At 36.8% G+C, this 17,807-nt stretch overlaps 1 protein-coding gene across 4 annotated transcripts in view; it reads right to left on the bottom strand.

The window, feature by feature from the left end:
* Positions 1 to 402: 402 nt before the first annotated feature.
* Positions 403 to 17,807, bottom strand: part of ITPRID2 (ITPR interacting domain containing 2) — a 37,411-nt gene continuing 20,006 nt past the window's right edge. Inside the window, exons 10-18 of one of the 4 annotated variants that reach the window (XM_077776316.1) lie at positions 17,618 to 17,706; positions 14,538 to 15,749; positions 12,393 to 12,470; positions 12,185 to 12,312; positions 11,634 to 11,784; positions 10,509 to 10,574; positions 9,148 to 9,612; positions 2,403 to 2,520; positions 1,460 to 1,545 (exon numbers count right to left, since the gene is read on the bottom strand). In XM_077776316.1, coding sequence (XP_077632442.1) covers positions 2,416 to 2,520; positions 9,148 to 9,612; positions 10,509 to 10,574; positions 11,634 to 11,784; positions 12,185 to 12,312; positions 12,393 to 12,470; positions 14,538 to 15,749; positions 17,618 to 17,706 — 2,294 coding nt within the window. In that variant the 3' untranslated portion in view covers positions 1,460 to 1,545; positions 2,403 to 2,415. Of the gene's footprint in view, positions 1,546 to 2,402; positions 2,521 to 9,147; positions 9,613 to 10,508; positions 10,575 to 11,633; positions 11,785 to 12,184; positions 12,313 to 12,392; positions 12,471 to 14,537; positions 15,750 to 17,617; positions 17,707 to 17,807 lie in introns of all 4 variants that reach the window. The other 3 variants (XM_077776317.1, XM_077776319.1, XM_077776318.1) reach the window with 3 other exon arrangements.

The raw sequence follows: 17,807 nt of genomic DNA, 5'->3' as shown, positions 1-17,807 counted from the left end.
GATGCCTAGGTTACTATTAATATGAAGTGTGTGGTTTATATGTATCATTACTATTATTAGAATCAACTAAATTTAACGTATTTGCCCAAAGAACAAAATATTACTTTAATGCCTGTTCTTTGGAGTTGAACCGTGATTTTAAAGGAAAGTTTTATTTGGCTTCAGATGGTAATCATTAGGACCACAAAACTAGATGAGACCAAGAGGTATCCGTACAAGCTCTTTCTCCAGGGTGGTCTTCTTAACTGTATTTTTCAAAGCTTCATAGAAGTCTCTGCAGGAAATGAGAACATTAACCTATTACCTATACGCTACAGTTCTTCTGGACCTTATTTGTTACTCAACAACTCTAATCCAAATTCTTCAAATTATAGTAAAAGAAAAGAAACTATTAAAAAGACATTAGGCAAAATAAATACTTTATTGTTTTATTTTTAGAAATCAGCCTTTGTGTGATAATTCAAACATTTATAAACCTTCTAGATATTCTTTCAAAGAATATTGTTAACATCTCAACCACTTTTGATTAAAATTTCACAAAGAAATAGAAGAATTGAAAATTATAAATGATAGAAGAATAATTCCAATAAATTTGGTTGTTACTTTACACATTTATTTAATACATACAAAACCAAACAGGAAACCACTTTCCTTTTTCCCCCCCTAAAAACAAACAGTTCTCACTGTTAAAACTGAATTAAAATCATCTATTTTGAGAACAAATCCAAATTACTTCCATTTTGAAAAAACAAAACCAGCTTATTCTTTTCTATCCATTCAAGTCAAAGGCTCCATTATTTTGGCAATACTCTACTTAATTAGTCTAAAAGACAGAAGAAATAACTCCTTATAAGAAGCCTCGACAATGCAAAAAATATAGTGTTTAACATAAGGCATGTTTCCAAAAGAAAAATACTACATAAGCTATAATAAAATTACATTTGTCTTGGAAAAGTAACAATGCTTACAGTGTAAGAACATTAAGTAGTTGTAGGTAACCTCATACAATTCTATCCTACTGCTATTAGTAACCTCCTCAAGAATTAAGAGCAATTTTTACAACAGAACAGTTTTTTCTTCTTGGAAGTGACACTAATTAATAGCAGTGGAGGGAAAATCATTGGTTGCTTCAAGCTCTCAAAAAATGAATCAGTTATTGCACAGTAAATACCTCATAGAGGTCAGTGTTTTAAGAAGCTAGTCTGAAGAAATAGGTTATTTATAAGTTGGTTAAATCTGGAAGTTTTCAAGTTTTAAAATTAATTCTACATAGGGAATCAATTGGAAAATATTGACACACAAATAAATATTAGGCTTTCCAAATGGCTACAGTTTTGGTAGTTTAGAAAAGAAATTAAAGTCAGCAAAGTGCCTAAGTTTCTATGTACGTTTTTAAAAAAGATATGCATAGAAGAAATAAACATTGTACACTGTATACAGTAGCCCAGCTCAGCAGCAAATATCTTCTGAAGCACAAGTAACACCTCCACCAGTGTCTGTCACTGATGACTCGAACATCACACAGCTAACAGGATCCATGCCAACCTTGTAAAAGAAAGAGAAGTGAACATTAACTATGTTTCAAGTATCATTATTAAAATGTTCTTCAAAAGGAAATGAGAATATTCTCCAAGTAGATATATGTAAATATACATATACACACTGTGTGTGTGTGTATATATATTATATATATATATATATATGAGTAGTAGACACATATACAGTATATAGTATATGAGTAGTATACACACAAACTTTTAGACAAAAATTTAAGATATTAAGAATCTGTAATTAATTCTCAAAATCTTGGTCCATAAATTGTATGCCTGAAATAGCACTATAATTAATGCTATCAAAATAATACCCAGGTTTGAAAGTTCTGATTTCCTTTTTTAAAAAAAATTTTTTTAATGTTTATTCATTTTTGAGAGCGAGAGACAGAGTGCAAGCTGGGGAGGGGCAGAGAGAGAGGGAGACACAGAATTGGAAGCAGGCTCCAGGCTCTGAGCTGTCAGCACAGAGCCTGATGTGGGGCCTAAACTTATGAACTGTGAGATTATGTCCTGAGCCAAAGTCAGACAGTTAACTGACTGAGCCACCCAGGTGCCCCTTGAAAGTTCTGATTTCTTCAATTCCAGTACTAATTTAAGTACCATAATGAAATTTCAGTAAAATAACACACTATCAATAATCTCCTAGAAGTTATTATTATCAAATTTGACTTGCTTGCATTTCTAATGCAAGGGGTTGTAGGAGTTTTTAACATTGTAAGATACCACATTATATATATTCTAAAAATTATAATTTAACCAGAGAAATAGTTCTGGGTACTAAGAAAACAAAGCATTAAAAATAAGTAGTAATTTATAATTAGCTAAGCAAAAACTTTCAGAAAATTTTACCTATAAATTCCATTTAATGATTATCTTGCTTAGAATTAGATGCTTTACTTGAAGACACTGCTGCCAGAAGTCCACTTACAATTTCCCGTCTGATTTCCCCAACAATAGACTCTTTAATCTAGAATAGGGAAAGAGAAAAATAAGAATTTAACAGTATGACCATAATCTACTTTTTTTGTTTTCAGAAAACCATAAACAGTATTTAATTCCTATAACCAGCTAAGCCATAGAGAAAACTACAGCCTTCATGTAAAACCCTCATGAAATACAGAGAGACAGTGAAGAGTCATGGCCATCTCTCCTCAAGCCCAGGACAGAGTTGATGGTCACTGTGCAGTCTAGCATAATTCAGGTAACTCCATTATAAAACATCACAATTCTTAAGTTGAAAACATTAAAAATGTTATTTTATAGATTAAAAACTTCATTTACTTCATGGCACAAAGTAACCCAGAACTGTTTAAACATTCTAAGATTCACTTTTATGTTTCTTATTTATGTCTATTTTTGTTTGGTAATCAACAATATACTCAAGTGTTCTCATTGTTAAGAAAATTCATTAGTGGCGAAATAATATGCAGGTATGTTGCCTGTTTATACCAACTGAAAGTAAAGTATCTAAAGAAGTTATATATTATTAGGATCTAACATGCACATTTGAAGTGAAAAGAAAAAAGGAAATATTAGTACAATGCATTTTAAAACATGAGAAATGTCCTCTAAATAACCATAAACTCTAAAAAATAAAGTTTTCTTTAGTTGTATGGTAAGTTTGTCACTTGTCTAAAAACTTTGCTTCAGATAAGGATATACCGTTTTTTATTGTTGGAAAAGGCAAAGAGACCTAGGAACAATGACAGTTTCATCCAGATTTTCTTGTCCAGATGCCCAAACACTACACATGCCTATACATGCCTTTTTCTTTCTAATGATACAGCATCACCTCCAAATAGCTTTTTGTGAAGGCTTTAAATGTGGATTTCCTGAAATAAACTGATAATGTCTTCCCGAATTAGAACTTGAGACACTTTCAAACCAGCTTTTAAAAATTCTACATTTCCACAGTTTCCTGTCAGCCTGATCTATTTCCTAAAATGTTCCTAAGTACATCCTGAACACATCTCAATTGAAGTCTTTCCAAAAATGGCTCTGTATTAATCTGTCATGCAAAACTGGTACATAATACATAGATTTATAGAGAAGTATTCATGGAAACAAATGCTCCTTAGTTACCCACCATCTGTATGGGAATATATTTAAATAAATGGAAGATTCTTTTACCTTCTACCCATATTTCTAAACTGTAAAACATCATGAAAGTTTGACTTTTGCAGTACTTGAGATTTATTTGTAAATGAGTATGTGTTGGATACAAATATTATGAAAACCAGAATCTCTTAGCTGCAATGTACTATATGCACAAATACAATGGGTTGAATCAGAACCTCTCCAAATCTGTATTTACAAAAGATGATAAGCAGCATAGTCTTCCCAGTCCTGTCATTGCATGCAATATGGTAATTTTAACTTTCCTCGTTGTTGTTTTTTGTTTTTTGTTTTTTTTAAGAGAGAGAGAGAGAGAGTGCAAGCAGGGGAGAGGGGCAGAGAGAGTAGAGAGAATCTTAAACAGGTTCCACACTCAGCATGTAGCCTGACACAGGGCTCGATCTCATGACTCTGAGATCATGACCTGAGCAGAAATCAAGAGTCGGACACTCAACCAACTGAGCCACCCAGGTGCCCCTCATTGTTCTTTATCATCCAAAAAAACAAAACAAGAGCCAAAAAGTACTCTTTTCAAACCAAAATATGTTCCAACGGTTTTTGAGGGGGTGGAAGATTACTAGAATGAAGCATAACAGACGTGTGTATAATCTAGATGGGCACAAAATGGATATTGTTTCATAAAATATTAAGAGGAAAATATAAAAAGTGCTCAGAGAATGGCAGACTTTAAAATAATAGGTCATGAAAAAGTAAGGGCAATTTCTGATGATCCTGAGGACAGAAAACTGGAGCAAGAGCAGCCTGGATGAGAGGAGAGCAAGGAGTGCAGCTAACAGATGGCTCCTACCAGGAACAAGGAGACTGGAACAGGAAGGGTGAGGCCACATGGGGAGTGTCCGTGCTAGGAGTGTTGTACTTCAGGGAGAGAATGGGTTTCACCAGTGTATCCTGGAATAAAGTAAGTGCTTGATAAATGAACGCACTGATGAGAGAGTGAGAGAAAGAAGTGAGAGAGCGAAGGCAAGAGAGACAACATCCGACTCTAAAGAGAACAGAAAGTAGAAAAACAAAGGATTAGAGAGAGACCAGCACCAAAACCAACAAAATGCATTTAATAATTTGCTGAAGGAATAAGCATATGGACAAATAAGTTAGCTCCAAAGCCTCATATCCTACGGATTAGGAGTGAGAAAACTCCACTGGGACGGGAAAACTGCCTTTAGGAGAATTTCCAAAAGAAGCAGCACAAGCGGAGGACAGACGTGAGTGAGATTAAGAAAAGAATGCTCACTGGCAATATAAGCAGACTGACTGCCAGTCTGAAGTGTGGGTACTACATCCACTTAACAGGCATCTGCTGAGTGACTACTTCATGGCAGCCATCAGACCATGTGATCACTAAAAGACGTTATCCTAAGAATACAGACAAGCTATGTATTTACCAAAGTACACATTTCAAGTGTGTTAGATGGACTGTAAGAACCATACAGGCATGAACCAAACCTGGGAACTTCATTAAACAACAACAACAACAACAACAAAAAAACTCTCTAAAGAGAAAAGCAATCTATGTTTATTCTTTGACATTTACTTCTGTTGATCTGCTTCTATGGCACATGCTCGTGTATTCTATTAAATGATCTTTTTATCTTTTTTTTTTAATAGTCTCAGGCCACTGTAGTTTTCCACCCTACAACATATACAATCTGTGAAAAATGGATTATGTTTAATCTGACAAAAGCTTTGTTACTGAATGAGTGTATTACATATTTGTCTGAAGGGACTTTCAGAATTCTTTTTCAAAAGAATTCTTCTGTATTTACACTATAATGAGAGCACACTTTTTAAAAACTTCACATATGGTGAAATGATGAAAACAAAAGCGTGACAGACATCCTTGTTGTCATGCACCCATGAGTGCAGGAAGAAAACTTCCCTGTTAAGTATCTGCCAGACATGCCTAATCCTCACCTGTACAACTAACTGTTCAACACAAGCTTAAATCCTGCTGTCCTGAAGAGTGGCTTTGTTAATGACATCAGGGGCACAGAATTTACTGGAAAAGCAGAGTCTAATTTAATCTTCTTGGTGGCTGATACAATAGCTCTGACAAAAATTGGAATTCAGTACCATATGTATTTAGGCAAAAAGATTACGGATTTGAAATGAATGGAACTAAGATTAATCCGAAATTTACATATTTCATAAATAAAGTTTAACAGAACACCATTATAACTAAGCTAAGACAGTATCAATACAAATTATTTTTTTAAAGTATAAATGGCATTGGATTAACTTATTTAATAACATATGTTTTCAAAGTGCTTCAAAATAGCTTATTTTCTTAAGTGCATCGAAGTTCCTTTTAACACCTTATTTGATCTATATAGTAGTTTGCTTGATAAATCTTTATTTGTAAATAGCAAGGGTAAATGTTATTAAGGCAAGTTCCTGTAGACTATGCCAAATTTGAGACTCAGGAGTTTCTAATGAACAGGTTTTGTAACAAATTCTGAAAAATTGCTCAGACATTTGCGTTGCATGTTAGTTTAAAGGTCTTAAAAATTATAAGATCTTTTTATTTTATGGGAAGTTCTTATTAATGATAAAGTACTTCTGTACTTTATAAAGAAGAAACAACCATCTTTTCGATATGCTGTGTTATATCATCCAAAGAATTGATGTTCTGGTCTAGGAATGCTTTACTCCTAGGAAATAACAGCACATATCAGGTCACCTATTAACAACTTTAAAAATGAGGACTCAAGTATGCAAAAAGAAATATTTATGCCAAATGAGCAATATTAAGTTGAGTTTTCAAGGAAAACTTATAAACTAAAGCAAGCTTTTTTAAAAGGAACAAAAATATCACATTTCTAGAGAAAGAAAAAGTGCCTTTAAACTTACTTTCTCAGTTAACAAATATAGTGTGGAGAAAAATAATTACTTAATTTCACTCAACAATTGATCTTTGATATGACACATAAATAAGAATGGATTATAATCATTTGCACTTAACTGAGCAAGGTGGATGTACAGAGCTTGCTAAATGTTCACCAGTTTTACATAATGAACTTGTAAAAATTACATTTATAGAACAAATGAATATACAGAATTAAGACCTTTTATATTTTGTTTTGTTTTGTTTTGTTTTTAAGTAGACCTCACGCCCACCACAGACCCCAATGTGGGGCTTGAACTCACCACCCTGAGATCAGGACCTGAGCTGAGATGAAGAATCCGACACTTAACTGATTAACTCACCCAAGCACCCTTAATACCTTAAAGCGGATAATTCATGTTATGAAAAGAAATTATAAACATGTAGTCTCTTCTGATATAATGCATATTTTTAAAATATAAATTTGTCTCAACATGACTGAAATATTAGGGAACGACTTGAGTATAGTATAATATAAATTTCACATCTGCTTATATGTAGTTTCATCCATAAGAAACACGGGACAAATGCAGATAACTGCATTCAGCTGAGCGCAGGAATATAGTACACAAAGTGCACACATATTAAACATCTACCAGCTATCTGAGGTCACTGTGTTAGAAGCCACACCTACCCGTATCTGCTTTAAACTTTCTGTTGGGTTTCATCTTACTCTTCCTCTGTTACTTTGCAATACCTCACAAGCTGTAATCCTTCCAAAGCCCAGTTCCACAAGCAAATTTCAGGTATTTTTCAAGGTCAAGTACCATATTGATTGTACTTATATATTTATTAACCATTTAACATGTATAATATTGTACTATTTTTGCTAAGTTTCTATCTTTCTAAAAATATGTCACTTACAAAGTTTTGGTTATTCTTCAAATTCTGTTTTTCAAATAAGTTCTGTGGTTTTTTTGTACTGCACCAGTGTGCACAGCACAACAATTTTTAGGAATGTATATATACCATATTAGAGCAAAACAGACTGTATTTATTTGTAATGTACTTCTCAAGCTACTATTATGTAGCTATGAATGATGGCACCTAATACACATGAACTAATCTCTGGACTCTGAGGATCAATGGCCTATTTGAGGGAAGAGTCTGGTCTGCTACCACCATTCTTGACCTATAACCACTAGAAATTTGTTCTTTGTTACATTTGGAATGTAATTCCAAAAATACATGAGGGTCGTATTGCTGAATTTATTGGAAATATGGAAATTAAAAATAGGGAGCCACTGGCCCTAGTTTCTCTGGCCCCTTTCGACCTTTTCCATTTCTAAATTCTTAGTTCTTAAATACATATCAGATGTTTTCTGTGTAATTTTTGGATTGTTTCCTGAGTTAGTCTTGTCTGCCTTTCTACTACTCTTTAAGCTTAAGAATTTCATGTCATTCATTCATTTATTTGAAAGACAGACAGAGAGACAGAGAGAGAGAGGCTGAAAGCATGGGAGCAGAACAGAGGGGCAGAAAGAGTATCCCAAGCAAGCTCCACACTGCACACAGAGCCTGAAATAGGGCTCAATCCCATGACCCCAGGATCACGATTCAAGTCAAAATCAAGAGTCAGATGACTGAGCTCAACTGACTGAGCCACCCAGGTGCCCCAAGAATTTCATGTCTTATATGTATTTTTCTTTTAGCTCTTACAGAGCATATACTCATTAAGACTCTTATAAAATTATTTTTTTAATGTATAGGCTATCTCTCCCTTATAACTAATGGAAACATCTTTCTTATCATGGTTTTTAATATATCAGTGGTAAAAAAATATATTTGACATGTGGAATTTTTATCCTGTGCACGCTACTGAATTTTGTACCCACATACAGTGTGATATGGGAAAGAAAGGGAAAAAAGTAAAAGCCATCAAAACTTTTGATCTGTAGTCTCATTTTTTAAATGATATATACTATTCCTTCTTATTGCCAATCCCTAGTGCCCCAAACAGCTATTTTACTAATTTTCTCAATTAACTTTTGACCTTTGACTAATAATCTTTCTCATTTTTTAAAGTCCTTTTAGTAACCTATAACTATGGTTAAATACTTCAGGTTTACATACATTGCTATCACCCAGGATAAACCTTTTCATTCGTATTTCTTTCTCTGAACAACTCAAGTATCTTCCACATATCTCCACCCACTAAGCCAAATAGATCAAATTTTTTATACTTATTAAAATCGTAACACTATTTTCTCATGTCAATTGACATTATACAATGATGACTTTTAATCTTGAAAAAAAATCTAAATTGTAATCCCTTATTTTACAAACGTAGAAATAAGACGTCTAAAGAATTTTGTCACATGTTTAGATATTTCGAATCCTACAAACACTTTTCATCAGAGTATAGAGAACTGCAATTATCTCACACTGGAGTATAAAATTTATAGAAATGCCATTAAAAACCTATCTTAATAGACATGAGCTAGATCAATGGGAAAGTTCATTTAAAAGTTCAAAAAATTACTGAATACAGTGAATCAAAGCAGTATCTTATAATGTTCAAGTAACATTATTATTCAACTCATATTTCCAGATACATTAGGCATAGATTTTACTCACCTCTCGTATGACTTGCTGCAACTCATCTTGCTCCACATTTTTATGCATTTCCTCAGCAGTTGGCATTAATGGGATGTTTCCATTCCTTTTTTCCACTTCAGATTTAGGTCCTACAGCCTCTGAGGCTTCTTCAGCTGCACCAACTTCCTCAGAACTTTCCACATCTGGAGGTGTCTGCACAGAGCCCATTCTAGAAGGAGCAGTGGGCGTCAGGGCCACTGATGCTCGAAATACTTTCTTGCTTGGTATCAGATGGCTCTTGGGTTTGCCCACTGAGTCACCACAAGGTACTCCAGTTCTTCTATTAGCATGAGAGGGACCAGAACATACAGAAGAGGACTCTGATGTTGCTTGGGAGAAAACGGATTCTGAGCTTTCTCCAGGAGGAATTTCAAATGCCATTTCTCCAAGTCCCATGCCTAATTCAGACTTCAGATAGGACTGTTCCCGCATCAATTCCGTGACCTGGAAATCAGAAAAATTGCAATTCTTCTCTCTTGAAATTAAGACTGGTAGTTAAAAGATTAAAATTCTAGATGAGATGATTGCCAAAAATCACTTAGCTTGTAAAGACATGATTCTAATTCATTCATTTAGTAACAACTCAGGGGCATTTGCAAAGATATAGGAAAATGTAAATTCATGATGAGATAAAGCCATAAAATATGTAACTGGACTATACAGTGGGATGAAATTTTACTTGTTACCACATGGGTATCCAAATTACTTGTTAAGGAATAGTAAAGAAAAACAAAACAGCTACTCATAATGCTTCTGCCCTCAAATTAGCCAATTTAATTAAAATATAATAAAAACCTGGGGTGACTGAGTGGCTCAGTTGGTTAAGCATCTGACTTTGGCTTAGGTTGTGATCTCATGGTTTGTGGGTTTGAGCTCCATGTCAGGCTCTGAGCTGACAGCTCAGATTCTGTGTCTTCCTCTTTCTCTGCCTTCCCCCTGCTCATACTCTGTCTCTCTCTCTCTCTTTCTCAAAAATGAATAAAAATTTTAAAATTCTTAAATATTATAAAAATCAGACTTTTGTTCATAAAGTAGTCCTTTTATAGATCCAACTACCTAAAGGATCTGGCATCAGACTGTGAAAGTACATTTCCCCTGCAGCACAAATTAAATACTTCTTATACTGCGTTACCTCCTTTACATCATAACAATAACTTTCTAATAGTGGCCTAAGATAGCAATAGACTTTCATAAGTGCCAAACTCACTTCTAATCAATTTAGCTAACACCAAATTCTGTATGTAAAAACAAAAACCATTTCATCCACACTAGGGAAATTGTGTGTTTATGAAATGTTGTATCATTCCCTTCCCCAGTGATTTGAAAGGAGAGAGGCTTACTGGTTCCATTACATTCAATGGAGAAGGGCATGACAAGTTATCAGCGCTTCTACTGCCACACATTCCCTGAAAAAATAAGAACAATATATATATGTGTGTGTGTGTATGAATAAGTTATTTCTTCAAATTGCAAGTGTTCCATAATAAAATGAATTGGCTAATTAGTGCCCTAAAACATTCTTTTATGTTGCAAAGATCACTTTCAACATGACATCCTATAAAATATGTTGTTATGACTAAAGTGCATAGATGTTCTGAATCTCCACTGTCACCAACACACATTTCTCAGAATAATCGATTGAAACCTTTTATGGAAAACGATATCCCTCAGTGATAAATGATATTCTTATTCTAGGCTACATATATATGTGTAATACACACACATTCTTATTCTATTCCGTATGTGTGCACATATATATGTATGTACCGTACGGAGTCATTTATTGTTAACAAAATCAACTATGTCATTCAAATAACAAAGAGAAAATCTCTTTCAACATGTCAAAACAATTCATTTTATGACTGCAAAAGTAACAGCAAAAATAATCCACTGCTGAAGTTTAAATTTCATGGAAAGAAACATTAGAAATGTGAACAGCGATACAAAATAAAGAGTGTTTTATTTTCTTGGCTGTATACATGTTTTCTGCCTTTAAAAAGATCTCATTTGATTCTTTAAAAAACATAAAGACTGGAAAAGAATCCAAAATGAAGTTAAAATTTATAGGGAATAGTTATTTATTCAAAGGCAAAAAAAGCGGAGTGAAATATATACTTATGTTCTTGGCAGTTGGTTACGTGCAGTGATTAAAATCTAAATTAGTCATGTATTAACCCACTATCATTTTTCCTTTAAAACTATAAAATTTTGTATTGCTCCTTATTCTTTATTATTAAGAAAATATGATTAACAATTTTCAATATATTTCTAAATATACTAAATATTTAACAGAAGAATCACAACTTGTACATTCAACTGATTTGTGGAAAAGGATCCTTAAACTTTCCACTTGCCTCCCTGCCATTAAAATAAGTGGTTTCAAGTTAAAGCATCTGCCCTGAACTACACGGCCTTGACAAGTAAATGCTCGGTGAAATCCGCTGGCAGCCCGCAAGGCACCCTACCGCAAGAGCCGAGGCCCGGAAGGGAGAGGGCATGCGCACGGCACGGAACTGCTCCTCCAGGCCCAGCAGGCGCTCCTCCAGCTGCAGCTCCAAGTCCTGAAGCTCCATTCGAACTGAATTCCTCAAACTCTGAAGCTGATCAACTTCATACCTATTTTGGTAAAACGACAGGCACAAGGCTGAAAAGAGCAGTTTGGAGACTCACATTCACAACTCTCTCACAAACTATTAGAAGGTACGGAGCCTGCAAGTTCTGAAAATGAGCACAACAGTGACTGCCATAGGTGAGACCAGTAGGACAAATGGGCTTTCTTCCTCTACCCTCGCTCCCAAACAGTGAACAAGAGATGACAGCCACCGTCTTCCTCAATGCATGGAAAACAGCTCAATTAGTAAAACACTATGCCTGATTTCACTTACAGGGTTTCACAACATAAACGGTACACAGCAGTAGGCATAACATCCTGCTTTAAGAAAAAAAAAAAGGTTGACTATGCTTTTTTGGAATTAAAAACATTTTGAGTTACACTAAGACAAAATGAACTTTTTACCTTTCCTCCTCAGTCATATGATGATAAACCATGGTTTGCTGACGCAGCATTGCCAACTCTAAATCCATCATTTGCGTCCTAAATAAATTCAGGCTCCGCCGCATTACCTGGAGCTCCTGAAAAGTATTCTAAAATACAATATGACACAATTATACTTCAAAATCATACAAAATTACTTCATAACACAAAAATCTAAGTAAGAACTTACTTCATACAGAGGTAGAACAGATGATTTCGGAGTACTATATGGAGCAGCAGCAAGATCAGGTCCTCTCGTCATAGGGTACTGCAAAAAGTAAGGGTATGAGTACAAATCAGTGTTAAAGTAGCTACTTTCAAATTATCTAAGGTGTTTGAAAAGGTGGAATTTGGGGTCTATATACCGTTCTCTTGGAGGCTACAACCACAAAAAACACAACTAACAACTCCACTTCCTATTGTAAGGAGGAACCAAATAAATCAGTCCCCAGTGCTACCTATATTACCCCTGTCTGTTTCAGGTAGAAGTCCATCTATTTGGAACAAAGAAGAGGCAAAGAAACAGGTATATTTCAAATGTACACCTTACAGGACTTCCCTCTTGCCTTGAGAAAGAAGAAAACAAAACTAAAAAATGAAGAAGCAATAGCAGATTTGGAGATTATAGGAAACTACTGAGTTGGCTGGACAGAGTAGCAGGCAATCATCACACTTGGTCACAGACATTTGAGCATCTACTATATCCATATATCACTATTTTAGACAGTGAAGAAAAAAGATAAAAGGAAGCACAAAAGGCATTCCCAGCCTTCCAGTGTTTTCAGTGTAAGAAAAAAAAAGAAGTGAGGAAAAACAATGTTGGGGTGGGGGAGGGGAGTGCTATGATGGAAACAAACAAAAATCTAGATTAGGTGAGTGACCCAATCCCGGCACTGATGAATCCTGAGCTGAGCCTTAACAGGAAACAGCCCTTGGTCAGACAGAGAAAGGCAAGGGCAGGGGACTCCCAAGTAAAAAAAAATAAAATAAACACTGGGCACTTATATAAACAGACACTTAGGAACGTGCACCTATTTAGATGAGATTGAGAGTGTTCAGGGTGGCATGGCCGTAGCCGAACACGCACTTATTGAAAGAACTGCATGCAGTCTGACACAGCTGGAGCACACACATAAAGAATGAAACTGGACAGTCAGAGACAGGTCATGAAGAGCATCTGTCTACTGGGGGGTGGCAGGTGGTAAGCATATTATTTAGTGGAGTTACTGATGGGACTCTCAAGAGGAGAAGACCACATGTAGAGCAGAATAACAAGCTGGTCTAGAAAGAAAGGAACACAGAGCATAGGTGGGTTGAGCCCTGGAAACCCTGGAAATCTCACTCACACATTTTTATAAGGAGGAAGAAGAAATACCGACATTCTGATTAGACCGGGAGAAAATCATTAGGTGACCATCGTCAGGAGGATAAAATCTATATTTAAAAGAAACTATACCACTTAAGAAGGTGCAACTTTGATTTTACCTTTCCTAGTGGCTTCCTTCCTATGATATCATAAGAGACCTATTATATACACTGTAAGCCTCCTGACTCCTAGCTGAACACTGTGATCAGGACATTACACTGTCATTTTCTTTATTTCCTCAAACTGTCTAAACACAAGTAGTGTGGAGAGAGATTTAGAATGGCAACCTAAAGACAATTTATTTTCAAAGCTTTTCTGGGAAATTATTTGTAGCCCACCAACATATCTGAACATAATAATTTTCAAAGTGACAAGACAGACTATTTTTATTCAAATTCACACGTTACCTGATATTTTTCGTTTCTGGAGCAGTTCTAGTCTTTGAACCCAGTGGAAGCAGACTAATTCTGTGCCAGGAGAACAGCGTCAGGAGTCAGTAGATGAAGGGGGAAGCTTAGTCAGACAGCTATGAGCACAGCCAGAGGAACACATGGTGACACAGAGGTCGAGGGAAGGAAAGCTTAGAAAGGAAAGAGGCAGTAAACATGGTCAAACAGCAGAGAAAAGGAGGGAGCATTTGAGAGGGAAGATATTTTCGTAATAGATACAACCTGACTGAAAAAAAAAAGACAGTGGAGGAGAGGCTAAAGAAGGGAGGTTACCTAAGGAGCAAAATCTCTTCTCTAGAAGGGAGGGAGATCATGAGCAGAGAAATTAACCTTGTTCAGGATTAATTACAGCTTTTCCCTTAAGACACGAGGGAAGAGTAGAGGAGGAGGGCAGGTTCAGAGGAGTTTAGGCATGTAAGACAATGAAGCTGAGGTGGCTCACGCCTGATGGGACTTTGCTTCTCAGCAAATTAAGAGGTGCTCAGAAGGGTAAAAGGAAAAAAGATTTTTTTTCTCATACCTGTGAAAGATTCTGCAGTGAGTTTCTAATATCATGCAGTACTCTTCGCAACTGCATTTCGATGGCAGAAGGAGGGTTCACAGAACACGCTCGGTAAGGATAGGCAGCATGTCGATGTGAGTTAGGACACCCAAAAGGGGCAGCGAAGGCACTACAGGTGGCGCCTGATATGCTGGGAACACTGTGAGTGCTCAGAGTCCTCACGTGCTCACACAGGGGCCTCTCCTGCCACTCTGAGTGGACAGAGTGAAGAGAACAGGTAGACTGAGATACAGGTGCCGGAGCATAGAGAGAACAGGAAGGAGTCCTTTGATGATGGCATTCCTCCAACCGGTTCACCTCACTCTGAGAGGCTTCTTCTTTCTTCACAGATGATGGAGAGATGAAAATAGTGGATTTAACTAAAGATTGACCATCGTGCTCAATCACCTCTTTTTCTAATTTCTGTTCCTCTTCAGGTGTGTACTTATAAGTGAAGGAGGGTGGACTGCATCTCGTCTCTTTTCCTGGAGACAACCGAACATTGACAGAGGATACAACTCTTACTGGGCTCAGTAAGGTGGTTGGTAAGGACTGAGACCTTCTTAGAGGATAACCAGCTTTTGCAAAGAAGTACCTCTGTTTTAATAGATCTTTCGACTTTATCAAGCTACGCCCTACTCTCTGATGAGACAGACTGCAAACCTTCATTTGAGCTCTTTGCAAAGCTGTATTAACTCTGTCCACAGAAGAGGGAGTCCCAGTTGTGTTTTCTGAGCCCTTCTCACTGCCTCTAGCCTCAATGGAAGCCAGTGATTTGAGAATATGGTGTGTGGTATACTGGGCAAATTCACATTCACTGCTTTTATCCACATCACTTTCGGCACTTGCTTCCCTCAGCAGATCCACTGGCTGTGCTGGAGACAAATCCTCTTTCATTTCAGTAATTGCAGTAACATGGTCCCCTCCCCCACAGGGGGACTCTATGTTCCCTGCAGGCTCAACAGTCTCGCCCTGGGGGAAATCCTGGCTATCTGACCTTCTTCTATCAGCAACTGTTGCTGCCTTCTCTCTTCCCTTCTGAAGAGGGATCAGAGACTCATCTTCTGACTCGTGAAAATAAGGCTGGTCTTGTGCTGTTGGTGTGACAAGGTCTTCACCAAATGATGTGACTGTTGTCTCACTGTCACAACTGTCAGCGCTACTCCCCATAGCCTGCAAGGACTCATGAACCTGTGAAAGGAAAACAGGTGGAAAAATGGAGAATTTAGATAAGAGGGATCACTAACAAAATGCCAAACTGATATGCTGCTGTTTCTATACTTTCAGGGTCTCCCACCTTGGTGATGGCCCTGGTGCTGCTCAAAACGGTTTTTTTATTGCTCCTTGTCAGCAACTCATCCACTTTCCCACAAACCTTATTCCAGACCTTTACTATTTCCCTCAGGTCCCCTTTTCAGCACCCATTTCCTTTACTTCCAACACATGACACTGAGTTACTGAGAAGATGGACAGAAATTTCTTTTTTTTTTTTTTAATTTTTTAATGTTTTTATTTATTTCTAGGAGAGAGAGAGAGAGCGAGCAGAGGAGGGTCAGAGAGAGGGAGTCACAGACTCTGAAACAGGCTCCAGGCTGAGCTGGCAGTCAGCACAGAGCCCGACGCGGGGCTCGAACCCACGAACCGCGAGATCATGACCTAAGCGAAAGTTGGACGCTTAACCGACTAAGCCACCCAGGCGCCCCAGTGATGGATGGACGGAAATTTCTTAACTTTCTTCCCCAACACCTACAAACGTTCCCCCACCTCTCCCCACCATTCCTTCCTCTCTGTTCTAAAAGGAAATTGCTTTTTTTTCTAAGCAAATCCCCCAACCTATAGTCTGATCACATCCTCTCCAGCACCAGGGCATTTCTGTACAATTTTATCCCAGATTTTTCTGCATCTGACAGTTTTCTTAGAGCTCCTTCCCTCAGCCAAACAACTTTCCTGAGTCATTCCCATTTGAAAAGACACAAAGACCTATCACTCATATTTTAAAAAAAAAAAAAAAAAACAGTCAACATCCCTATCTTCTTTTCCTTATCATTGATTTACTCTGCACTCATGCTTCTGCCTCATTTCCTCCCTCAAAACCACTCACTCAACCACTCGCTTTCCAAAAAGCTGAATTCTTATCTTTCCATGCTCATGTCCACAGATTTCCTTTTTAAAAAGGCTCTGCTCCAACTCCTAGTTGTTCTGCCCACCAGATTATTCTTTTTGAGTCTCCTTAAACACTTCTCTTGTCTGTGTGCCCCTCAGGGACTGCGTTCCTGGAGGCTCTTTTAGGTTCTATTTTTCTCTTACCTCCAATGTTCTTTAAAGTTTGCTCACAGATATTTTAAACACTTTCAAAATGCTTCTGTACCTTCACACGCAAGGGCTCCGTGTGCTACACACAGAGTATAAACTCCTGAAGCATGAAGATTTGCCTGTTACCGGGGTTGTCTAACACACTCTGCCACTGAAGCCATAGAATATCCAGCAAGCTATGTAACACAATCAATGTTAGTTATTAAATAAACAAACTGAAACAATAATGGGAAAATACAGGAAAAGTATCAGACAGAATAATGATCAAAATAACCTCTGCTGACTGGAAGTCAAAAATAAAGAAGGAAAAACTCTTTTTGTTTTTAAATGTTCTGTCAGAGAGGGGACACCTGGGTGGTGCAGTTGGTGGAGTGTCTTGTCTGACTCTTGACTTTGGCTCAGGTCATGATCTCATAGTTGGTGAGATTGAGCCCACATCAGGTTCTGTGTTGACAGCATGTAGCCTGCTTGGGATTCTCTCTCTCCCTCTCTCTCCACCTCTCCCCAGCTTGCATGCATATACTCTAAGTAAATAAACAAACATTTTAAAAACTGTATAAGTGATTAGTCAGAAAGAGATGCAGAATTAGTGAAAACTAAAGCATGTAATCAAACGCTTAGAGAACACCTGCATCCTAGAGTTTTATTCTTAGTGTTACTTGAAAAATAAAGATTAGACGGATACTGGAAAATGACTTAAATAGGACGAAGTTAATCATAGTGCCTACTACAAAAGAAATTTTTACCTGAAGATGATTAAGGGAGAGGCAGTCTGTTGAATCTTCAGCAAAACCACTGCTATCAGAGTGCTGACTTGCAGTACGTAATAGATGATCTACCAAAAAAGATGTAGTTAGACAAAACTGCTAAATAGGATTTCATTGAAAAGATCTTATAGATATATAATTCCTAACAGATGTATGATGCATATTGATT

The sequence above is a fragment of the Crocuta crocuta genome, unplaced genomic scaffold (assembly GCF_008692635.1).
Source record: "Crocuta crocuta isolate KB4526 unplaced genomic scaffold, BGI_CrCroc_1.0 scaffold17, whole genome shotgun sequence".
NCBI lineage: Eukaryota > Metazoa > Chordata > Mammalia > Carnivora > Hyaenidae > Crocuta > Crocuta crocuta.
The sequence above is the reverse complement of the archived record's forward strand: the minus strand, read 5'-3'. Positions and strand labels throughout refer to the sequence as shown.